General features: G+C 38.3%; 2 protein-coding genes across 4 annotated transcripts; one reads left to right on the top strand and one right to left on the bottom strand.

Moving 5' to 3' along the window:
• Positions 1–7,033: 7,033 nt before the first annotated feature.
• efhb (EF-hand domain family, member B) lies at positions 7,034–15,079 on the bottom strand. Of its 3 annotated transcripts, XM_057339542.1 has the most exons (13): positions 14,349–15,079; positions 14,191–14,256; positions 13,892–14,035; positions 13,141–13,321; positions 12,555–12,665; positions 12,329–12,458; positions 11,958–12,041; positions 11,417–11,484; positions 11,147–11,301; positions 10,677–10,884; positions 9,398–9,625; positions 8,972–9,153; positions 7,034–8,199 (listed from the first exon to the last, which is right to left on the bottom strand). In XM_057339542.1, the coding sequence occupies exons 1-13, from the start codon at positions 14,421–14,423 to the stop codon at positions 8,053–8,055; spliced, it is 1,779 nt and encodes a 592-aa protein (XP_057195525.1). In that variant the 5' UTR covers positions 14,424–15,079; the 3' UTR covers positions 7,034–8,052. The 3 variants fall into 3 exon arrangements, with proteins under 3 accessions (XP_057195525.1, XP_057195524.1, XP_057195526.1); XM_057339541.1 differs by having other exon boundaries at positions 14,191–15,079; XM_057339543.1 differs by lacking the exon at positions 14,191–14,256.
• Positions 15,080–15,180: 101 nt separating this feature from the next.
• rab5ab (RAB5A, member RAS oncogene family, b) lies at positions 15,181–22,239 on the top strand. The gene is made up of 6 exons (XM_057339551.1): positions 15,181–15,268; positions 18,871–19,101; positions 19,196–19,347; positions 19,551–19,673; positions 19,832–19,925; positions 20,008–22,239. Exons 2-6 carry the CDS (start codon positions 18,936–18,938, stop codon positions 20,121–20,123), a joined length of 651 nt encoding a protein of 216 aa, XP_057195534.1. The 5' UTR covers positions 15,181–15,268; positions 18,871–18,935; the 3' UTR covers positions 20,124–22,239.
• The last annotated feature ends 3,329 nt before the right edge of the window (positions 22,240–25,568 follow it).

Raw genomic sequence — 25,568 nt, 5'->3', positions numbered from 1 at the left:
TTAAACCAAGAAACTTTCAGTTGGAAACAAAAGGGCAAGTCTGATGCCAGAGAAACAACTTTTAATTCCCAATCAGAAAATCATCCCAAAACCCGTGCTTTGAAAGCCCAAACCCTAAAAGACTATTCTAAAGAACCTTTAATTCAACATCAACAAGTTCCAAAGGAAAGTAAAATCACAAGTGAGATCTCTTTGATGTCTCCATTTTTTCTCCAGACATCAAAGAGAAGAAATGGAGAGCAAATGCAAAGTTTTGCTTACGTCTCATCTGCGTCTCAGATGTTTCTCCTGATAAAAACACCCAGAAATCTCTCAGATGTCCCCTTTAGAGATGTCAACGGTGTCTCAAACTGAGCTCAGAAGTCTGCAATCAAAAGTCAATATTATTGAAGATCTCAACTCAAACATTTCTCATCAAATTTGCTCAAATCCTGATTATTTGACCTCTACAATCTACATTTATTTGACACCTCCACACTCTTCATGCATTTCAACAATATAAATGAAACAAGTGAAGTGGGGACTCCATCTAATCTCCTCCTGAGCCACGAAAGCGAAACATCAGAGCGTTAATAGTTTCCTCTATCATTACAATCTCAACTCAAGATCTCTTAAAAGCCCAAAACAGTATTCATTCAGTATTAGTTTGCCTGTTCTGCAAATATCTGTCTGTCTGTTGGTATTAATGGTCTGCTGACTGACAGCGCCCATTAAAACGGATAGGACGGTGTGACGCATGCCAGATTCGCACCTACGTTCCCTCGGGCACGTGCACTACCCACCGCACCGCACCGCGGCTCCAACGGATCCTTTATCTCTAAGCGTAAAAGAGATTACGCGTATACATTTTAGCACTCCATCACCTCTATTTCACGTATCAGTCAGAACATCAGATATCTGCTGGATCTGAGGGCTGCGGGTGAGTTAAGCCCCTCGAGCGTGGAGTAATAGGTAAGTGGGGAGCAGTGGGCAGCCCGTGCAGCGTGCCATGCGCTAATAGGCAAAGCCCAGAGCGGGATTCCTCTAATCAGCCGGGCTGGGAGGGATAAAGAGCGATTTTTGCCACGGGGCATTTAGCGTTCCTGAAGAGGCAGAGACTGGGGCTGGTGGGAGGGGGTATTGTGCGCCACGGCTGCGCGTTATAGGATTGAGCTCAAGTTTCCATTGTGCGTCGATTTTTGTTGAGGGATTACGCTCTTTGAGGGAGTTGTGCGGGCAAGAGGACGGCGCGGAGGCGGCGGAGCCGAGGGAGGGCGGGTGAGGAGCCAACGTCTTTGTTCGGAGGAAGAGAGGGAGAGAGAGAGGGAGAAAAGAAAAGGCGTCGCTCAATGAGCGAGCATCTGTGTTATAATGTCATTGGGCTAGATGTCAAGCAAGTCATGTAACAGGCATTGTAACAATTCAAAATCAATTTACCTCCCAAGAAGGAGCTGATCTCGACTTATGTTAATCACCCCGGAAAGTTTGACATTACATTTTGTTTCTTTCTACGCTTTGACATCTGTGTTTGGGAAGGAGGACCATGGGTAAAGTTTCAAACTTGATCGCACGAGTTCAAGATATGAGGTTCATTTAAATGGTCACCAAGTTGTCACAATGCACAGATATTTCACATTTCTCACGCAGCTATACAAACGCATTAGAAGTTCGCACCAGACAAGGGCAGCAAAATAATGAAATGCAACAGAAATCGGCTCTACGCGTCTGTCATGTAGCAGTTGTACAACCGCGCGTTCGCCGCTCCCGACTTGTTAAAGCGTCGCATTTGCATCGGATAACCAACATATATAGCACATCATTTGCATGCCTGAAAGTACACTTGAGTAACCGTAATTACACGTGACACCAATTACTCTGTTACTTTGTATTAAATTATAATGGAAAATTCCACTAGAGAATTGGAGCCTAATTGCATCTTAATTTGCATAATTTTGCATATTAATCACATCTCAGATGAATAATAAATTTCAGCAGATTTTTTAATTTATGCATAGATACAAAAACAAGTACGGAAAATAATCCGTTGGGGGAAAAAATCTGAAACTATTACTTTCGCGTTTGCACCGATGTCGCTCATTATCAGTGGCGGAGTTAGAGACGTGTTCAACAGGAACCGCCAAATATCTCTCACGTAACCCATCTACATTTTTACTTCGGTGCGAATACGTGTCTTTCCGTGCCAGGGTGTCATGCATCAAACATCATAAGGATAGTAAACCAACAGCCTATCACAACCTCAAAGGTGCCGAACGGACACTTAAAAGCAAACGAACTATATTTGTGTGATGACAGCAGTGCTTTTCAGTTCTGTCCTTACATTCCTTTTGATTGATTGATTTCTGCGCAATCTAGATGATTTCATCTTTACGTCCAACACAAGTCCAATAAAACCCATTTTTATAACATTATATGCTACTCATGAGCTCATAATAATAGAGCAGAAACAACAGCAAAAGATTTAAGCGAATTAAACTTTTTCCCCTAGACTGCGTTTATATGGACTTGTAATTGTATGGAGATACTTTGTTATGAGTTTCTTTCCGCTATAAAATCACAGCCCAAAGTTTGGAATCACTCCGGCGAAGCAATTAATTGAAATGAGAACTGCAAGATTTTTATTATTCCGTTCATTCAGCCCACAGATGTAAAAGCATTTCAGACTGACAGATATAATTACTATAATACATCTTAGAAAGGTTTTATATCTGAGCGCAAATTCAATAACGACGAGCTGCAATAGCAATTATTTATCAATAAAAATAGTCACAGAATTTGGAGGGGCGGATAAATTGTGCAGGTGTCTGTCATCTTCGTTTTTATGCGCAACCCTGAATGAATAATCATCGTTTTGAAAAGAAAACACAGATAGCGGGCAAATACAAAAGCTTATGACCTGTAATCAGCGGAAACAGCGGGATTTTAATGATGTTGTGGTCTGCTGATCACATTTAAGCCTGAAACAATAATGTTGTGCACCTGTGAGGTGTGTTTGGGTGACGCTGCTAGATTAAAGGAGGGGCGCGTTTTAAACCGCCAGCCCACCTGCGTCACTCATTTGCATTATATAATTCAACACCAAAACTTGATTCACCTATTAATATCGCTCTTATTTCGATATGCAGTTCTAGCCATAATCATTACTGTAGGCTATGTAGTTTCAAGTAAAGCGCTGTATTAAACAAAGTGAGTACTTTTAAATGATTAAAAACGATATACTGTTGTTGTCCACAACGTCATGAAATTGTAATACTTTGGTTACCTGTCACCTGATGTGACTTCATGCATCCACTAAAAATCTCCTTGACACCAGAGAAGTGAAGGTAGTTTATAGTCACAGCAAAAAAATCGTTACAGTGTCACAACACTAATATGGTAATATGGATGCAGATTTTTAAGATTTTTTTCCTTCAAAAAGCAATAAATGCATTCAAAATCTAAATTGTCAAAATTAAAATGATGATGATGATAATGGTAAAATAAAACCGTGTCATAATGTTAACTTGCAAATTCATGACATAGCAAAAATGACCAGTAAAAGCACCATCAATATGGTAGGATGATACATAAATTGCCTAAAATGACAACATTACATTTGAATGACAACTGGCCCCAACATAAAATCCCTGCGTTATGAGCACATTTAAAGTTAAGTCCTGTCTGCATGCGTTTGCTGTGCTTGTTCACAGGAGATGCTACAAAAACACGATGTAAAAGTTTTGTCTTGACACGACACAATTCATAAAACAATTCTGCTTGAACACTAGATGTTTTGGACCCGACGACGTTGGAATCAACGATCCAACGCGTTACGTAACTGCATGTTAGACTCTAAAATAGTTACTGAAATAAAATGATTGTGACAACTAGCCCCAGCCTTCCTCACTTACATTCTTCTGTAAACGGTTTACAACAGCAGGCAACGACGTGCTTGCGTGGCACTTACATTGTGATCGTTCCCAAAGCGCCGGCGCTCATGGCGCATGGATACCGCTGGTGCGCGGACGAAAATCACCAGCCTTTGCCTCCATCTACTGGAGAAATGGTTGAAGTCATAGCCAAAAGCATTATGGGTAGACGGTGGGCTTGTTGATACTTTGAAAAGCGTATTAGACAGGACGACTGTAATTTGCGAACATTAACGAGTTTTATCAAAACAAATCAGCTTGCGCAACTGCAGAAAGTGCGCATTGGTGATGCAACGATGAAAATGTTTGGATGCATATTCAAAGCATCTGTGCAAACGCTTACCTGCCGACTGCGCAGCCTTTTCAAAGCGCGCAGGCATCTGCGCAGACAGTCTGGGTTACGTGTTGTCCAACAATACAGATATGATAGTAAAAGTGACAGTAAACATAGCAATCCTCCTGCCATCATCCTGGTAAGTACACCTGCTCAAATGAAGTGGAGCGGGTATAAAATCGTCTTCTTTTTAATTGAATTGTTTTGCTTTGAAGTTTGGTGTGGAGTGAACAGGTAAAGTACAGCACCCCCTTAAGGACAATGTGATATTTACGCTTCGTCCCCTTTTGACCCAAAACTTAATAAATGATTAAATGTAAACTGTGAAGGTAACGTTTTCCAGTTTAATTTAGCATACTGTACATGATGATAAAAAGATACCATGCAGAAATGACCCTGTATGTCTTTCATGTTCTGCAGGCAGGACGTTCTGCTACACCATGATGAGGTTTTGGTTTCTCTCCAGAGCTGATGTCAAAGGGCAGCGTACCCCGAGATCATCCAGATCTTCAAGATTCCTCTGAAGATGATGATGACCATCTAAAGACGATCACAACTGAGCAAGGTGTGCTGTACCTCAATGCAAGAGCTCATAGGTCAATGTTATGAAACTTGTCAGAAATATCACCAGTTCAACACAAAATTAAAAGAAAAACTGTAAATATTTTGCCTAAATCTCTTTAGGTCTATTTTTTGTTGTTGCATTATAGTTTATCATATGACTACCGGCCAAACATTTTAAGCCACTTGACTTTTGGTCTAAAGGCGTATGCTTGAATGTTTGAAATGATTTTGTAGAGTGTGCACAAACACAAATTTTATTTAATTTTCTTTTTTTAATGAACGACTTGAAGAAAAAAGACACAAAAGTCTGTGAGCTCAACAAAGATGTGAACTCCTTCATAAAGCAGCTTGATAAAATGACAAGCGAATTCTAGTCAAAGGCTGACTACACTTTCTTTCTTTTTTTTAGGTTTTTAGGTAAAGCTTCCATAACTACATTTGTTTATTCCATTAATATTCATAAATATACGTTAAAATAAATATTAAGTATGTAAGTATGTATTTAATTACTGTAATGGACATTTTCAGGGTTTTTTTAGGAAATTCCCATTATTATTTGTTTACTTATTATTTTTATCGTATCACAATTACCTTAATGTTTCTTAATGTGATACAAAATTTCACATTTCAATTCCTTTTAGATTTCAGGGTTAAATGTGACAGATACATTTTTGAGTTTCATCCTCACATTTTATTCGTTTTGTTTATGTATATACGCCGCTCATCTGACTTAATCGCTAAGAAGATGACAACTGCTGTCTGTCATCCAAGGAAATTTCCTACAACCCCACAATTTTTCATGGCAGGGTTAGTTTTCATTCCAAATACTCATGGCTTGTGTATGTTTGCCACCCTAGGGTGAATTTCATATACTGTACCGCTCTTTCAAAGAGTGGCAAACAGAACATAATTAGAAGGCAAACTGTCTTCATTTGATGGCACTTGTAAACTCGGAGACATCCTCTCATTTGACAGATCTTCCTCCCCATAGACACAGATTCTGCCGAGCGTCTCTGTAAACTACACAGCCATAAGTCTGACTGATAAATGCTGGAGCGTCTTCAAATGATCTAAAGTGTACTTAATGGATTCTTCTCTTATGACAGACATTTATTTTCTGCACTGCTTTGATGGATATATAGACGCTAATAGGTTCTTTCTCAGCTGTTTGCGTACTTGTGTCTTGAGCTCGTGTTTCAAAGCATCTTTCCATCTGTCACATTAGCATCTTTGACTCGGATGTCGCTCAGCGAGAAAGTGCCGTTTTTAAGTTAACTTTGGGAAACTGGCATACTTCGAATCGCTCGAAAGAGGGTGTGATGGGATGCTGCTTATCGCACCAAAACTTTGAGTTTTTTCTTTTTGATGGACAAAATCCAAATTTGTCAACATGTTTGTTTTCATTTTTCTCCTAACCTGCTCTGACAGTCAGGTGAAGCAACAATTTCCATTGTAACTTATATTATCATCATTTTTATAATATTCGGTAGTGGTATATCTCACTTGCTTTTCATAATAATTAGCATTTTCCGAAAATATCTTTATTGTGTCAAATATGAAAATACAGAGACTATGACACTCGTCTAAGTGGACCGTTATCTCAACTTAACAGCGTACACGTGCGAAAGCTTTTTCAAATCAAACATGCTGTGAATGAGCTTCCGGTGTTTCCGAGAGATAAATGACATTTAATAATGACACGGATCACACAGAACCACAGATGGGGTCCTGAGACCAATTATCATCCGATTCAGATATTAAAATCAGTCCTCTGGTAAAGTGACAGCAGCTGCGTGAAGTCATCCTGTTTCTCAAAAAACTCTTTTATGTCTCGTCATTGTTTATGTATTCATGGCTTTACAGGCAGTCAAATTATCATTGACTGAAATTCACTAAATCATTTAGAAATATGTGGTGGTGGGATTATAATTTTTGAAGGCAGTAATGGATTGTTCTGTTCGACTGGCGTAGGCGTTTTGTCACATGTGTGCAGACAAGTCATAATATGATTAACAGTGGATATCATACCTCCCGTTTCCGTTGAAATAAATATGTTAATACCATATTAGGCGATTAATCACGCCGGCTTCGACTACAACTGAACAGAACAAAAGAAAAGAAAAGAAAAACATCAACGTGCTTGATTTTGCATTCCTCTATAGGCTTTTATTATGGATTAGTGACTCTTTGCTTTTATTAATCTGTTTAATGTACCAAACATTAACTCATATTTCTGAATAAAGCATATCAGTCTATATATTTAAAGGGATAGTTCAGCCAAAAAAATCATTTATTCACCCTCATGTCATTCCAAACCTATAATGCGTTTCTTTCTTCAGCAGAACACAAAAGAAGACATTTTGAAGAATGTTGACAACCAAACAACACCGACCCCTAATGACTTCCATTATATGAATACAAAACCACAGAGACATTTCTCAAAATATCTTCCTTTTATGTTGCACAGAAGTTATATACAGGTTTTATACGGTCGGTTTACTGGTTGACTTTAAAACAATATTAAAATCTAGACAGACTGCGTTTCTAGAACAGATGTCTTTCGACCATCATTCATAATAGATGACAAAGTTTGCCCAAACAATATTTGAGAAAGTGCACGCACACAGACTGTGTGATACGGTCCTATGGGGGTATATGGTAATTGACAGCAATCTCCATCTCTCTGTAACTCTAAATGCAGCACGTCCTCCAAGTAAACTCAATAATGGGATCCTGGGAGGCAAAAATTCATTACTAAGCTGAACTATTATTATGCTTCATGAGGGCACTTTTTATTGCAGACGGGCCCCCTCGCATCATTTGACAGGAGACTCAATTAAACAAATAACAGGGCGGAAATTACCGCTGACCCAATAATGGATGTGAACTAATAACAGACAGAAGTCAGAATTCTTCAAACCTCCGTGAGTATGGTTTCTTTTCGCAGTCTAAATGCTGTAATAACTGCCTTTAAAGGAATCATAAGATCACTTAACTTGATAGAAGTGCAAGTATGCTTTCTTTTGGATGTTTCAACATACGTGATGTAAAAAAAGAGAATGACCCACATTGACAAACTATTTACAAAAAACGCTGCAATATTTCATGGCATTCATAGGCATTGTCATTTTTTATTTTCACTGGGACTTTAAGGCGAACGTTCATTTTTTTAAGAATCACACTATTGAAATATGCTTGTGTATTTCAAACGTATTCCTGACGGACAAGAAAAATACGGACGTGTCGAGTTTAACATGCCTGTAGTTCACAGAGAACGTTTCGAAAGCTCTCCACACATACATCACCGGTGGGATGTCTCATTGACGCCAGCTTCCAGGCCTCCTCGAAGATCTCATCCGAAAACGTCACACCTACTTTTTGGAATATCTGTGCTATCTGTAAATAAATATTATAGCTTTGGTTAGCATAGTGACATTTGTGATTAATTATTGAATTGAATTTGTTAATTCTAATGTCACGTTTCACCGCCTCCGGGTCCAAACGCTCCATCAGAAGCCGTCACAAAATGCTAATACACACTTATAGTTTGCTGTAAAACTATTGGAAAACTAAAGTCCTAACCTTTATTTCCACAACCTTTATTTACATTACGAAATATTGATTATTAAATATCGATGTCAGAGATTCCGTGAGACTGTAGAGTACACCGTGAGTTTATAAAGGTTGAGCGTAAATGTGCGATATGAATTAAAAATGCTCATAAATGTCTGTTTAAATAGTCAATTGAAACGAGTGGAGGCTTGGACCCGGAAACAGAATTCCTTACATCATGACATAAATGGATAGTTTACCCAAAAATGAAAATTCTGACATCATTTACGCTCTTAAAAATAAAGGTGCTTAAAAGGGTTTTCACAGCGATGCCACAGAAGAACATTTTTTGGTTCCACAAAGAACCATTCAGTCAACGGTTCTTTAAAGAACCATCTCTTTCTTACTTTTTTATAATAACAGATGTAAAAGGTTCTTTATGGAACCAGAAGGTTCTTCTAAAATCTTCTAAAATCTCAGTTTATTAGTCTAATATAAAGCTATGGTTGCAAACTGATGTCACAGGTGACTGACTGTCAGCGTCTTTTTTAAATACAGCTCATCCAAACTATCTATGTTATAATTAGGAGTGAGTCATGACGTCATCAAAACTGACCTCGTCTTTTTCACGAGGACCAAAAAGCTGTTCTTCATACACTCCGTAAAGGGAACACACGGGTGGGTGCAGCAGATCATACACTGTTGATTCATCGCCGTAGTTCCTCCTGTCGTTGATGCGTTTGATACGAGGGGCGGCTAGATCCCTCCGGACTGACGGCACTCCACACGTCTGATAGTCTATCAAGGAAAAATGCAGACTTGTAGGTGTTCTAGAAGCTTACCGGGTAGGTTGCTAAGGTGTTTATATGTAATTGCTGGGACAGAGAAACAGATCCTAAACTTTTGAGCCAGATTCTGAACATTCACTTGGTGGAAACATCATTCCAATCCATTAGATAAACATGCATTCAATGAATGTGTAGGGATGAAAAAAGAAACACTTATCGGTGGTCGTAAACATCGTCAAGTGTGTCTGACTCACCGATAGTAGGATGTCCACCCACGACAGCATTGATGACGGAAGAGGAGGTGATGAAACTGTCCTTCACAGATCTCGGCCTGGATAGGGTTTTAGGGGTCTTCCTGGTGCACCCCACCTCAACAGGCTCTAGGTCCTCAGGTCTCATCAAGACATTAACAGCATCAGATACCTGAAGGCCTGTTCTCTGCTGTTCTCTTATGTTGGCTGGGGTCGTCCATGCCATTCGCTCTGCAACGTACAAGTGATTCATTAGCATTTGGCACAAACATGTATCACTGCCGTTCTGACACAATACCAGAATGCAACAGTCAGACAGAACAAAAAAAATCCCTACATCGTTTCAAATTTGGGTTAACTGGATTTTTACTTGTAGAATTGGATTACATCTGCCTGTCATAACCCCTTCCCACCACACGGGGGCAGACTTCTGACTTCCATTCACATTCATTTTACTAACTGTTCTTTGTCCGAAATTACCCCCATGTTCTATATAGTGCACCATTCATTCAAATAAATCAGACTGAATCAATTTTAAATATAGTATAGTAAATATAGCATTTAAAATATAATATATTTAATAAACATAATAGTAAATGAACATGACTTTTTTTTGTTTTTCGATGCATGGTATGGTATTTATGCCAGCGACTGAAACTGAGGATGCATTTTTGCTCACTTCTTCACCCTATAGTGCAGTGGTTCTCAAACTGGGGGCCGTGGTCTCCTGGGGGGCCCCAAGATGGTTCCAGGGGGGCCACAGATTTTGTGGCATTTTAGAAATGTAGATATTTATCATACATTTTGTGCAATCAAACATCAGAAAAACAACGCCACCAACCAAAAGAATTGATGTTTTAGCATTGTTTAACTGAATATTTTCTTGGTTTAATTAAAATTTTAAGTTTAAGATTATAAGTCTTTATTTGGGGGGCCGCAAAGCAATGCACTCTACACAAAGGGGGCCTTACAACAAAAAAGTTTGAGAACCACTGATATAGTGGACTTAAATGTTATCCCATGTATAGAAAATAATGAGTGGTTTCAGATACAGCACCGGTGTCCCACTCTGACCAGTTTATACTTGTTTGACCCTTTGACATCTCTGGTTTTGACCTGTATCTTTTGTCTACTTCTATTAAACTCTACACATGCATTTGTACAAGCAGAGTCCTTCAAGTTACATGAATCTACAACTCCATCCCTAAAACTCTATAACATTTCAAAAACCCAATAACACAGATCGCAAAACATCTCTGTAAGCATGCAGACGTCAGTTTACCTCCTGTGAGAATCTTCTGCTCCGCACTGTTTATTGCCATTTTGTCTTTCCAATTTAGAAAATTGGAAAACTCCAAAAAGTCGATCAGTCCGTCTTTATCAACGTCACAGTGATCCATGAGGTCATCGAGCACCGGTTCACTGATGATCATGTTAAAGTGGCGGCAGGCCTCCTTCAGGTCCTCCTTATCTAGTTTCCCCCGTTTCGTCTGTGGCGCATACAGACCCAAGCACACATAACCTTAAATACTTTGTAGAATGGAAACGCATCTTGCCAACGACAACAAGTGGATTTGCATTTTCTGCAGGAAATTTCAGTGCTTGCAATGCAGCGAATTGTGAATAAAAAAGAAAAACACACGTCACGGTGCAATGAAAAAGTAAGTCTGCAAGGAAGATGCAGCACGCAAATATTTGAATGACATTTTGATTACAGAACGTTCTTTCGCTACTTTTTGCGCTTTTTTTGACCTTGTCATAGAATCTGAAGGCTTCCAGTAGTGAGCTGAAGTTCTGGTAGTTAGACCTCTTCAGGTGCTGGCGAACAGCATTGAGCAGCGTTCTCTGTCTGTCTTTACCTTTCAGATACTCGTCAGGTGGAGTCTGATGGAGGAGGTCACCTGCACCTGAGCAGAGACGGAAAACTCTCAGATTCAGACAGACGCAAAAAAGCATGACCATAAATTCTGTACAATACAAGCTGCTGGCATCAAATTCAGAATGTGAGATGATTCAAATTACCAAAGCCGTCAGGTTTCATCAAGACTCCAAATGTGTGATCCTTGGGAACATTTAATGTCTCTGCAATTCTAGAAATGAATGCATAGCGAGAAAACAATACAGCAGCAGAAACTACAGTATAAAATAACATTTACATTTAGTTGATCCAAAAATGACAAATCTGTCATCATGTACTCACCCTCGGGTTGTTTCAAAACTGTATAAAGGTCTGTGTTCCCATGAGAAAGCTATTTGGAAGAATGTTACCACATTTCAGTTCTGGGACCACTACCATAGTAGGAAAAAAACGAAATTTTATTTTTTGTTGTGTTGAACACATAATGAGATATTTGGAAGAATTTAGGTACCCTTGACTACCATTTCATTCTTCCTACTATGATAGTCAATGATGTCCCGGAACTGAAAATGATTCTTCCAAACATCTTTCTTTGTGTTCATCGGAACAAAGTCATTTATACAGGTATGAAATGACATGAGCGTGAGTAAATGAGTAAATGATGACAGAATTTTCATCCCTTGAACAATATTCTTAATGACTTACGGGTCATGAACTTTGCCTGTCTTCGGCTGAGTCTTCTCTCTGAAGTCATCACAGCGTTTGGAAGCTAATGTTGCACTGTTGTTTCTTTAAACACGAAGATTAGCAAACAGTTCATTTCTGATAATGCTGCCATTGCCATGTTACATTATCATTAGGAAAACTCTAAATGGAATATAGATGCCATCATAACTTGAATATTGAAAATGACAGCCATTTATAAGAATGCATGTTCATTAAACACAGTTTATGTGTGATTACCGCATGTCATTGTGCCTAACAACCACATTGACAATGTATGACTTTAGACATAGCTTCAGCTATAGAAAGCTGTTATGTTATGGTGTATTTTGTATGTGTAAGTTTAAGTTTACGGTTGTGCGTCACAAAGCCAGTGGAGACATCTGGAGATGTTCCTGCCGTCATTGCGATGAGGTGTTGGGACACCAAAGTGGCTTTCTGTGTCAAAGTGATCGCAGTTATATTTTCGGTCCACACGCTCCCCTGCAGCAACAAAAACACACAGTGTTCTGATTTAAAGCCAAATCAAAGTGTTTACAATCAAAGACCGACTTTCGGAAACGAGACTTTTTGACTGACCTACAAAGTAGGAGCCATGTGAGCGAATGTAGAGTTGATGTTTGTCTTCAGCCTCCATCTGCACCTGATGTGCAGTTTTGGGTGGATTGATGATCTCACCAGCATTAGAAACTGTAAAAATCAACATGTATGGTAGTTATGTCTGTCGAACAAATTGTACAGAATTCTCTTAAAGTGATAGTTCACTCAAAAATTTTAATTTGTTTATCATTTACTCGCCCTCTTTTTATTTTAAACCTGTATGGCTTTCTTCCACAGAACACAAAAGAAGATATTTTGAAGAAAGTTGGTAATCGAACACCGGCACCCATTCGCTTCTCTTGTATGGATGGACACAAAACCAATGCAAGTGAATGGGTGCCGGTTTTTCAAAATATCTTCTCTCGTGTTCTGCGGAAGAAAGTCATACAGGTTTGAAATGACAAGACGGTCAGTAAACGATGACAGAATTTTCTTTTTTTTGGGGTGAATGATCCCTTTAAGAGAATTCTTTAGATTTTTTTAGGCAGCTTTAGTACATTTATATTTTGTAACTATTGAATGTTCAATCGTCACGGTGCTAATGAGGTTTCATAAACACATTTACATTTGAGGGTTGTGACACCAAAAGTTGTTTTCTCAGGGTCAATCCAACTTGGCAAACCGGGCCCTTGAACTTGTGACCGCCCAAGAGGAGCGTTCCGATTGGTGGCATAATTGATTTCTTGAAGGTGTCGCAGGCTTTCTTGAAAGCGTGTCTTTGGTGCAGGGTTGATTACTAATCCGGCCTAAAAATCCATGTACACAAAGAATAAAATGATTGCTTTGAGTTCTAAACGGGTCATATGTCTCCCCAAAGAAACTTGGTTTTGACTAAAGGTGTTATAGAAAAATGATACAGTCTTTTTTTGTAGATTTTTTGCATCGTGGCATTATCATCACTGTGATATTAATATTATAATTGAGCACATTTCCCCCAGAAATTCTAATTACTGCGATGCATCTAAAAGCTGTAGCATACTCTTGAGGTTTTATGTTAATTTTTGGCAGTTACCATTATTCTCAATGGTATGGTTCACATTAGATTCTCATTACTGTAATCCAGTCATTTCTGTGCATTACGGTAATTAGAATTGTGGAGGCAAATGCGTTTAATTGTCATGACATTAAAAAATAGTCTTCATTTTCCTTAAGGGAAATATAATTTCTATTAAAGCAAAACAAAGTCTAATGATATAGAGAAAATATAAAGTATAACGTTTTTTTATTTGGGGTTGAAAAATGACCCAGGCATAGAATAGTTTAAACCCCAAACATATTAAAAACACATGATCTAATAAAGACTGGCTATTACTCACAGTTATGGATGATTTAGTGCTCACACCATGAACTACAGCACTTGCGATATCTGGATCATTTGCCTTTCCATGAAACACTCGAACTGCCCCTACAGCCGGCTGAGCCGAACGGACAAACTTTCTGACCACAGGTGGAGTTACACACTGAGGGAAATTGTTTAAGAAACACACACACACAACATGCACGTGTTATCTTAAACTATGTATGTACAGTCGCAAAGAAATACATTGTACTGTATTTTGAAACTTTTTTCAGCTGGGAATCCAAAGCCACGTCAAAACTGTTTCAAATGACCCACCACCCTTGGTGTAATTTCCTGCAAACAAGTCTTTGCTCTGTCACCCACTGGAATGAGCTTTCCTGCCTTTAAATGGAAATCATATTGAGAACATATGCACAGCACGTCATGACATTTGAGTATAATAGATGGAAAGATGAAAGTGAAGCGAGTCTTACCGCACGGATACTTGGAAATGTGTCTCCGCGTCTCCACGCGCATGAATTCCGCTCAGACTCGTGCACGAGACTCATGTCTGGCACACTTTTAATACAGTTTATTTACACTACAGTCTATTACCTTTTTACAAAACCATGCAAACATGTTTTCATTTGCAGTCTGCGTCCCGTTACCTGGCAACGATCTGAAGGAAATGACGTCAGCTGTTGACAGACATTGCCCGTGTCTGGTTATGGCGGTTGTGCAAAATCTCGCCATATAATTACAACAATTTACATTAGCTAACGCCTTCACCTACCCAACCCTAAACCTAACCTTACAATAATAAAAAATATTAATCAACTGTTTTCAGCGTGACAAAAATTATGCGGTATTGAAGTGCGCATGCCCACTGGAGGGAGCTGTATCCCGTCTTTCGTCTCAAATATCAGGTTAGTTTGCAGAGGGATTACGGTGAATTTTATGCAGAGAGTATAGTGCTTATTTAATTCATATTTTAATCTCAGTTACATTGTAGCATTGGAATCGTTCAAATTTGTCATGATATTGACATTATTTGTGCCATACTTGATGTGTGGCGTCAGTAAAACAAATTGGTAATTGAATAAAAGGAAACAATAATCATTAGTTAATAATGCATCAAAAAGCTAAACAGTACAGAATGACACAATACAAGAAGATCGTGTGTAATTAAAATACATTAATACGTGTTGTATGTGACATAGATTAAATGAACTGTCCTACCCTGACTATAGTTGTATAACAAAACAAAAAATAAAGAAATCTGCATACATAACTCGGTTATGCAAATAAAGAAACGTTTTCTGATTAGTCGATTTCTTCCTGACTGGCAGTGACGCCAGATCACGTCATCGTCAGTTTTGATGCGAAGGGGAAGTTGGGAGGAACCGAAAAGAAGGTACGAGTGTCTGGGCTTTAAATATTTGTACAGTTTTCGCCGTTTCATTTGTGTTGGTCGTGTTTTTAATAAACAACGTGTTGTTTAATAATCTCTGCTGCTCTCGCTTTGAAACGGTTTGTTCGTAAGGTGTCAGGCGCAATGTTTTCCGAGCGCGCGGCCTGTTTTTCTGTTAGCATTAGCAACATTAGCTTGAATTTTCGTGAGTCGTTTGAACCGCAGCAGCAGGAAAAACACATCAGCGCCGGATTAAACACATCTGCCACGATTAAACCACGATATCACTTGTGTGTGAGAGAATAAACGTGTGTTCGAAAGAAATCGAGAGAGCAATAGCTCAGCTAGCTCAGTTACCATTAGAGCTAACGTTAACGTAACTAGCTCGAGCTTCACATCTGACTGTCATATTATGATACACAACTGCATTTGCTTGTACTTTTAGTTTCTTGTAAACAACTGTGATTTATTTTATTTTAAATAGAAGTAGAATTTGACTCTTGTGGTCTGTGATCTGTATGGTTTAAAAGCGCTGCGGTTTGTTTTGAATGATCAGATCGTGCTAACTGGCCAACAAGTCGTTTTATTATTGGTTTCTTTTTTCTATATAAATTGAGCCCCTGTTGTCTATTTTAAATGTCTACCTACGTTAAGTGTTGTCTGCTCATCACTGTCACTTTATTCTATACTGTGCATATCTATTATGAAACATGTATAGTCTAGTAAATTTGCTAAAGAGATTTTTCATGTACAGAATAGCGTACTGTATCGAGACCATACTGATATTATTGTATATAGTTGGTATATTACGCACACAATATTTGAAAATTTAGGCCTACTGCCTAAAACTTACTGTTACCCTTTATTTAAAAAGACAGTCGACTGTATAATTACTAGTAGTAAGCTGGTATTCCATTTTAAGCAAGGCCTTGGTTTTGTTTGTTGGCTGTCTTAGGACATGGCACTGACGTCACTGGGTTTTTGGGTCAAGCACAAAAGATAGTTAGGGCTAAACAGAGTCTGCCGTTTCTGAACAGTGTCTGTTGTTCATGGTTTAGTCACGTGATTGCATTGGTATGGCTGTGATCGATGCGATGACGTACTGCACAATAGACATTCTTTCTGAAACTATTGTTACATGAAATCATAATTGGGGGTTCTGGTTGGCTTATTAATGAACCTAACAGTGTTGGTATACATACACATCAATGTGTGGTGTTTTTTCTTTGTATAAACTAAGTTTATCTAGAGATCTTGTCAGAGGAACGTATTTCTCAAGACTCATTGGCAGGCTTAATATTGCTGTAGATATGCCATATTTATGGCCAGGTACGTTACAGTTTCTTCTGGTCAACCAAGTAAGGCACAAGTTTTGTTTCAAACCTACCTGTTATTTTAAAGGAAACCTGAACAAACAAAGATGTTAAATCTGGAGCCATCAGCAAATTTGCACATTTTCTTTCAGGCCTGTAACAAGTCACCTAGGGTTGGGCCGATAGACGATGTCGACATGACGATGTCGAGCCAGCAACAAGTCACCTAAATAAGCAAAATCCTAATAAATATACAAAAAGTATTTAAGTGCTATATTGTTTTTTTATGTTTCATTAGCTATGTGCAGTGGTGGAAATTAGAGTACTGGAAATGTGTACTGTTGCATTGCTGAAATTGTACTCCATTAGAAGTAAAAGTGTTAAAAAAGTAATTGAGTAAAAGGAAAAATTACTCGTATCAGTTACTTTTTAGCCGGCGCTATTCAATGAATTATGAATAATATTTAATAATCAAATTTGGAGATTTATGTAGAAAATAGCACATTTTTACAAAACATAAAAATAAAAAGCTTTATTTGATTTAAAAACGTTCTGTTTTTTAAAACTTAATTGTCATTTTCATCTAATTTATGTTTTAATATGTAAAGTGTTTGGTTTAGCAACTTAAAGGTACTGTAGGCCTACGTGTACGTGTGTGTGTGAAAGATAAGGATGGCACCACCTCCGCCTCATTTTGAGCCTGGAAAAACCCTGATATAAATGGATAAAACTACCCATTTTGACATCTATCTGCCTGTCTGTCATGAGCTCAGTTTTCCAGTTAAAACCATTTTTGCATTTCCAGCACTGTTCAATCATGTGTAGTAATGCAGAAATGAATAAATAAGAGCCCAAAATACAGGTAAAAAAGCTAAACATTTGCAGCCAAAATTGCATATGGATTAGCATTGAAAGGACATATGTATAGTGGAGCTGGCTGTTAATTTACTCAAGCCATTTAAGATGTATGTGACATTATTTCTTAGGTAGAACGGTATAGATTTTTTTACCTGGAGTTGTGGTCCATGGTCTTTTATAAAATGCAAGTCCGCAGGTTCATGTCTTTTAAAGTTCAAAATACGCAGAGGCTAAATAAAAGTAATCCCTGTTGCTTCCGGCAAACTATTAACATCTTATTAAGCGAATCGATTGATTTGTGCAAGAAACTGAACGTTATTTACAACATTATAACTGGTAATTTACAGTTTGCGAAACTGCTCGAAACCTCGGGCACGTTCCAATCGCATTCATGTTCCTTGCTCACTTATTAGGGCGGAGCACTTGAGGGATAGACTCTGGAGAAAGATGGACAGTTTTACCTCATAACATAGCCGTTTGGATGACACTGGGCAAACGGAGTAATGCAGAAACGCATTTTTTCTTATATCTCAGACGACCCTTCGTATTGTGTCCCTTTCCCACAGTGACTTTCAAGTGTGCAAAACCATTGTTTAAGACGCGCCCTGCCTCCCCCGCTACTGAAACATAAGCAGACTGATTGCTACACGTCATCGGTTATAATGTTGTAAATAATGTTGAGTTTCTTATAAAGCATGCGATTCGCTTCGTAATATGTTAATATATCGTCAGGAGGTGCAATGACTGCGTTTGTGTTGCCCGTGTCTGCTTTTTAAACACACGTCGGCACTTGCATTTTATGAATGACCAAAGCTCACGATTTCAGATAGACTTTCTTTACTGTTGTACTGTAGCAAAAATGTCATCGACATCTTGGATGGCACGAGGGGGTTAATGAACAACAACCGGGTGTTTCGCTGTCATTTTCACTGTATTTAACGTTGCTGTCTTGGGTATCAATGTGCTTGTTTCACCAAACCGGTTTGTCTGAGCTCGTGATCTCTAAATCTCTCCGCAGCAGGTGCCTTTTCGGTTCAAAAGCTATCGGTTTGTTTACGGTCGGATATCTTTATTGGCTACAAAAATGCCTGACAGAGGTTTGAATATTAATTCAAATTGTACTCGGTAGCGAGTGTGATTTTAAAAGTTGCGAAGTATAAGTATTAGCTTAATTTGTAACGAAGTACAAGTATAATTACAGACGTAAAAATATGCTCATAAAAGTACAAGTATAGAAAAACCCCACTTAATAATTACAGTAACGTGAGTAGTTGTAATTTGTTACTTCCACCCTGGCTACGTGTTGCTCTTTGTGGGTGCTTTTATAAAAATCACCAAGTCATAAAACTCTTTAAAGTATTCTTAGTTTGTATATTGGCGAGGAGATAAATAATCAAATCTAGGAACTTATTATCATCCTGTTTGTTTGTGCAGATCTGGGAGCGGCCGTTTGAGAGAAACACTTTTGATTTCAGCACAGGAGATTGGTGTTTAGGGTCATGGCAGGAAGAGGCGGAGCAACGAGACCTAACGGTCCAAACGCCGGCAACAAGATCTGTCAGTTCAAACTAGTCCTTCTGGGCGAATCTGCCGTGGGCAAATCCAGTCTAGTCCTTCGCTTCGTAAAAGGACAGTTTCACGAGTTTCAGGAAAGCACAATAGGAGGTACTTTCATTGTCTGATGTGACGATCGTGTCTGGTGCATTACAAGCAATTGCCTTATTCTGATCCGACCCTTTCTCTGTCCTCTCACCAACAGCGGCCTTCTTGACTCAGACGGTATGTTTGGATGACACAACAGTGAAGTTTGAAATTTGGGATACAGCCGGCCAGGAGCGCTACCACAGTTTGGCCCCGATGTACTACAGAGGAGCACAGGCGGCCATAGTGGTGTATGACATCACGAATGAAGTGCGTCTTCACATGTTACATTTACTGTACTTTCAAAGAAAGAATCGATTCATTGTATAGCTTTGGTTAATCCTAAGGATCACGGAGAAATGTTGTAAATGCACTTCACAGAGAAAGCTAAATGCATGACCCTTTAAGCAAGGCACAAAAAGAGAGGATTTTGAATCTAATGTTTAAAGGAACTCGTGCTTTTTTCCCTTCAGGAATCGTTTGCACGTGCGAAAAACTGGGTGAAAGAGCTTCAAAGACAAGCCAGTCCAAATATTGTAATAGCTTTGGCTGGAAACAAGGCAGATCTTGCCAACAAGAGAGCATTGGACTTTCAGGTTCGTGGTGTTTTCACAGAGGAGCCGGATCCTGCTGATCTTACAAATAAGCCGTGGAACTGTTTATAAACACACAAACAGACTTCCAGACATTAACAACTGTCTGTTTACAAGAGTCTGTCTAGTTTCCTCAAACCCTGACTTTTGTTTGTACGCAGGATGCACAGTCATACGCAGACGACAACAGTTTGCTTTTCATGGAGACGTCAGCCAAGACGTCAATGAACGTGAATGAAATTTTTATGGCTATCGGTAAGTTACCATTTACTGCTTTTCCATCAGATACTTTGAAGTAAAGAGACATATTTACAAAATATTTCTCTTCCCACCATAGCAAAGAAACTACCCAAGAGTGAGCCACAACCTGCCGTTGCCAACACGGGACGCAACAGAGGTGTGGATCTAACGGAAACAGCACAGCCGGCGAAAGCTCCCTGCTGTAGCAACTGAAGGGCAGCGCTCATCACCTCCTAACAGCATCACATCTGGACATGGGGCTCCTCCTTCCAAACCTCGCTCCTCGGATTAGCTAAAGACTCTGTATAGCTGTGTTTCTAATACCTTTTTTTACTTTTTGTTTTTAAGGAAATATGTAAATCAGCAGTCTACCGGATGCATGTATCACTACAAAAAGCTAAATACACGTTTTTAACTTAATTCAGCAGGAGAACAAACCCGCTTGAGAGAAAGAGTGAGTGTGTGTGTGTTTGATATGTGGAAGCGACTGGCTGTGCAAGAACGTGACCTGATGTTATGACCAGACTCAGATGGAATCTGCAGACATTTTCAGTGCCGAATAGAGAGAGAAAATCTGTAGATTTAGACCGAAATAAAATGCAGTAAACTGCGAGTAAACAAACAGGGTTTTGTTGGGTGTTTGCAGATTCCACGCCGGCCTGCTCATGACCTGGGTCAGATTGAATCGGCTTGGCTTTTAATACGACTGCTGTTTTTAACAGAAATCATCCATACTCCATCAGCAGCTGGTCTATGTTATGGGCTTTCATTTGGGATGTGGGACCTTCTCGTTCTAGTTCAGCATTTCTCTATACATCTGATGTTCTCTGGACAGCCGCTCCTACCACTGTGTGATCTTAATAACTCCCATATTGCCATTGGCCTTGTTCGTGGAACGGGCCATTGAGTTCTGATGAGATTATGAAAATAATGGGCCTGTTGACTTCAGGTGCATGCATCTATTACTGGATGTGACGATTCGACTGGTGAACCGATAAAAGATAAAATCTAGGAAGACGGTGAAACATTTTCAACCTGCTGTATGCATTACTTTCATTATTATTGTTATTATTCATTTCCACTGTATTCCCATCTTTGCGTTTTTCTTACACTTATTTTTGCATTGGACAAGCGATGGTCAGGCCCAGATGAAATGAGCATTTTCTGCAAAGTTCTGTGGAATCGATTTACACGTTGCGTTTAGTGGAGTAGAGCGCTAGATTTGTGGTTAGCAATGATAAATCGGCCAAAATGATAGTTCAGATATTCACATGCATTCACCCCATTTACTTTCCTAATGTACGTTTTTGGGTTGAATACACCATGTTATTAAAAAAATACTTTTAGCAATGAGTTTTAAGAAAAGTTGCTTAATTGACATGAGATATTACATACCGTACAATCTTTATTATTCAATTCCAGATAAAAATACAGCTGAATATCTTGGATAACTTTGAAATAAATATATCGTGTTGACTTCATTAAACGGATGTGCAAGGGATGATGGGTGTGTGAAACAAATGTGATGAGTGTAAAAGTGTGAAGCTGCAAATTTCATGTGGGCCTGATAATAAATTCAGACGTCAAACAAACAACTATTTCAGCATCTTGGACATGTCCAGGAGTTTTCTTACTGGAAGCCACAGGCAACTCACGTCACTGCATTATTTGTGTCAGTGCCGTGTGGAATTTTCAGACGTCGTCAGCACTTGTTTGAGGCATGTTTGCAGGCAAATGTAAATTATACGTGCTGTACGCCTAAAGCAAACCTCTCAAAATAAAAGAGGGCGTTTGTTTGTTAAAGCAGTCTCTTGAAAATTGATTTAAGAACTTTAAAATATTAAAACTGCATGACTTAAAAAACAGCCATTTGCCTTTGTATTAAAGCTCTTGACAAGACGGTAAATTTGCACACTGTAAAAATCTTACTACCAGTTTGAAGTTTCTTTTCACAGAAAATCACGTTGGAATGGTTTTTTAATGTATGTAGTGTTATTAACAAATGAACTTGACTTTTAGTCAGTGGTCTGTTATGTACCTTCTCTCGAAACGCTCTCAATGTTTTTATTTCTAAGAAACTATTGAATTGCACAATTTTGAGTTGCGTTTTTTTTGTTATGAAATTGTGGCTGCCTGTTGTTTCCCAAATGATTTCATGATGGACTTATAAACAACACTCCTGATGGACCACAGGTAGCTAAGGTCAACTAACCGCCAGGTGTTCAAACCCAATTGATTCATTGATGTAATGCATTAACACTGATTGAGGGACTGATTGATTTTTAATGTCCAGGTACAAGAATATTTCCAATAAAGGGGGTGAATTGTATATATCCATGATGTGGCCGCTTGATTTAGGTGGAGTACATTTCAGTTTTCTTTTATATACATCCAAACTTATGATGTTTAGTATCCATATACATGAAGTTGATCTGACTTTAAGCTGCGTAGTGTTCTAAAATCAAAAGATGTCTGTTGTAATAACTTCTGAATTTGGGTATCATGCGCTATTGTAGGCCTACCTCATGATTTCTTCATGCGTGGTTGAATAATCAGGTCGATGAATCCTGGATCCTTTATTTGGTTAAAATCCCTTACCAATTTTACAAATGTCTTCAAAAAGTCTTAAGGGTGCTAAAACTAAGATATTCTGAAGACATTTAGCACAGTATGCCAGTACAGTTTTTCCTCAAATAAGTGTAGAATGGAGACTTAAAAAGGAATAATCTGATAGCATTATGATTGAAAATTTGCCAAGAAAAATCAAGCTAAACTCTTCCTGTGAAATCCATCAAGAATTGCTATAAAAAGGATTTTTTTTGAAGTATTGCACAACGATTAACACCATCGACTTTTCCGTCTATTTTACTTTGCAAGACACTCAAAGGAATAGTTCACCTTGAAAATAAAAACGTATGTCATATTTACACCCCCCGTTGTGATTGTGAACCTGTGATTTTCTTTCTTCTGCAAACCACACAAAAAGAGATACTTAAAAAAATGTTGCCAACCAAAAACTGTTGGCTTAGCCTTATTACAGTAAAATCGCCAGTGTTAAAAAAGGTCAAATTAACACGCACAGTGTATACATAATCCACACTCTCAAAGTGTGATTATAAAAATATATATATATAAAATATATCAAAGTGTTTATAAAGTGACACAAAACCAATGCAAGTCAATAGGGACCAACAGCGTTCTGTTACCAACATTTTTTTAAATATCTTCTTTTGTGTTCTGCAGAAGAACGAAAGTCACACAGGTGTGAAATGACAAGAATTTTCATTTTAAAGGTGAACTGTTCCTTTAAATGCTTCACTTCGGACACATTTATTACTCTGTATTTTAGTCATTTCGTACAATTATATCAACTAATTTCCTCAACCCTTTTCTTGAGCAAAAGTCTCATGGAAGCTACAGTTTCTTTGACCTAGCAAACGTGTATGCAAATGTGTTTAAACAGGCCAAGAAAGTTTTCCCTTCATTATAAATCACTTTGCATGCCTGCTTGGAAGTGGAACATGTCCAAGTATTTGGACACTCAAGTTACACTAAATGTCACTGTGATCAAATATAAAAGCAAGCGACATCTACAGACAAATATGAGCTCATTTCATTTGTCTGATACGTGTTTGCATTGACTTACTGACTGTATGTCATATCAGTTCTCTTCATAAGAGAGATAATCACATTAAATCCATACACTTTAAGTATAACACCTTATTTAACAAGTGTTTAATAGTATCTTTCGACGGAATTGTATATAAATGTTTGACTTCCTTGAAAAGTGTTCTTTACAAAATCCCCACTTTGATTTTTTTTATGAACAGGGTTCTAGTTTCCTCTTACCTGCACGTGCACTTTCTGTCCAGCAGATGGCAGTATAATGCTTTCCAATCCGTGCTCTATGAAGTACGTGTGTCTAATTCTAGAGAAAAATAATAATAATCTAACTCAGTAAAAGAGTTTGAAATGAGAATGGTATGAACATGTCTAATGTCTCAGAGCATGAGATCTCACTGAGATTTTCTTGCTTCGGTGTCCAGCAGCTCTTCAGATTGAATCAGGGCAATAGTTTGCAGGTGATGCAAATTACCCAGAGGCCATTGTGGTTTGTTTGAATCCAAATCAATATGCATGCAAATTGGACATGACCCAAACGTTTGGGCCCACATGGCACATTCGTACCCAGACACTCACACAATTGAAAAATAAAGGTTTATTTACCATAATTTGCTTCGTGCAACATCTTCAGATACGTTTTGGTGCAACACCTCTGCTAGTTTCCTTTCCTCATAAAACCTACAAAATTTGCCATCACCATACAAAACTTCAGTTATTTGTATGGTATTGTCAACTGTTTACTACGCTATCAACTTCGATGAAGGAATTGAGAACACGGCTTCGTCTATTTCAAGAAGGTTTGACAGCTGACACCATGTGACTTAATCATATTTAGATGTATTAAATGAAAAAACCACCAACAGAACGTTGACACTGACACAATACACAAGCGCAATTATTAAACAGAGATAAATAATACCATAATGTGAACTGACCAGAGCATGTGACCTCGTTGACCTCGCAGCAAGTGAAGGATAAATGTTGACGTTGATAATATTTGATTTAAGAATTGTTCAAAAGAAACAGAATTAAGGATACTGCTCATATACAGTTAGTTTGATGAAGAATGGTTAAAAAAAAACAAAAAAAACCACATTTACTTTAGTGATGCATATTTCAACTAAACACGTTTCTGTCTTTAATAAATGGTGTGATGTTTTGTGTTGTGTGTCAGGCATCTGTGCTTTATAGTGCTGAAGTTAATTCAGGGTTCTTGTGAACGCTCGGACATTGAAACAACAAGGTGACACGGTTGACGTCTGTGTTGTTTCCCGCATCTTCTGTTGCGCTTGTCATCCTCTGCCCTGAGAGGACACTGCGCCGGCAGGCCTATTAAAATCATAACTGTGCTCGCCGCATATATTACTGTCACCCCACACCCTTTTTGAATGAAAGAAGCAAAAGGGATTGTTTTCTGCTCCAGTATGTTCAGAGTGACCGGCTTTCAAACCATAACACAGTAAGTGACAGCGTCTCTGTTCACTCGCTTCTGAATAAAAGAGACAAGACTGGATTTATTTCAAAATAAGAAGTTTATGTTTATGTCAGTAAAATGAGCGAAAGTGTTCAGTGCATGTTTATGTTTGTGCTGAATCTAATTAGACATGGTGTTTTCTTTATTTTCTTTAAACAGACCCAGTCTTTACAGAATTAAATAAACAAAATACAAGTAATATAAATCGAATAACAATAATAACATATTCTGTAGTTTTGTTATGTTTACGTCTGAAAAACACTATAAGATGTCTTACAGGTTCTATGTTCATACAAAACAAATCAATTTTTTCGGGTAAAATTCCTTTAATGCTCCTTCATGGTCTTGTTATGCATTATTCATCAGTGCACATTATTCCAAAGAAGAGCACGTCTCAAGAGTCTGTTCTCTAAATATATCATCAAAATACAAGTATTGTTGAAATGGCAACACGTTTCTTCTCGGCTGACGTCACTAATCCATCATATGTTTCCTGTTAAAACAGGTTGTGAATGCCGTGCGACCTGATCAGGATAAAAAAGCCTTTAACAGCATATGAG

This window comes from Triplophysa rosa, linkage group LG8 (genome assembly GCF_024868665.1).
Source record: "Triplophysa rosa linkage group LG8, Trosa_1v2, whole genome shotgun sequence".
Classification (NCBI taxonomy): Eukaryota; Metazoa; Chordata; class Actinopteri; order Cypriniformes; family Nemacheilidae; genus Triplophysa; species Triplophysa rosa.
Note: the sequence above shows the minus strand (reverse complement) of the source record. Positions and strands in the feature narration are given on the sequence as shown.

Bases quoted from the DNA above. Each gene is read 5' to 3' on its own strand.
- efhb (XM_057339541.1), bottom strand. From the start codon at position 14,391: ATGCGCGTGGAGACGCGGAGACACATTTCCAAGTATCCGTGCGGTAAG. The intron at 13,322-13,891 runs GTGAGTAATAGC...ATGGATTTTTAG, and splicing joins GCACTAAATCATCCATAACT to GCCGGATTAGTAATCAACCC. The intron at 9,626-10,676 runs GTAAACTGACGT...TGTACGTTGCAG, and splicing joins GCAGAAGATTCTCACAGGAG to AGCGAATGGCATGGACGACC.
- rab5ab (XM_057339551.1), top strand. From the start codon at position 18,936: ATGGCAGGAAGAGGCGGAGCAACGAGACCTAACGGTCCAAACGCCGGC. The intron at 19,102-19,195 runs GTACTTTCATTG...TCTCACCAACAG, and splicing joins TCAGGAAAGCACAATAGGAG to CGGCCTTCTTGACTCAGACG. The intron at 19,674-19,831 runs GTTCGTGGTGTT...GTTTGTACGCAG, and splicing joins AGAGAGCATTGGACTTTCAG to GATGCACAGTCATACGCAGA.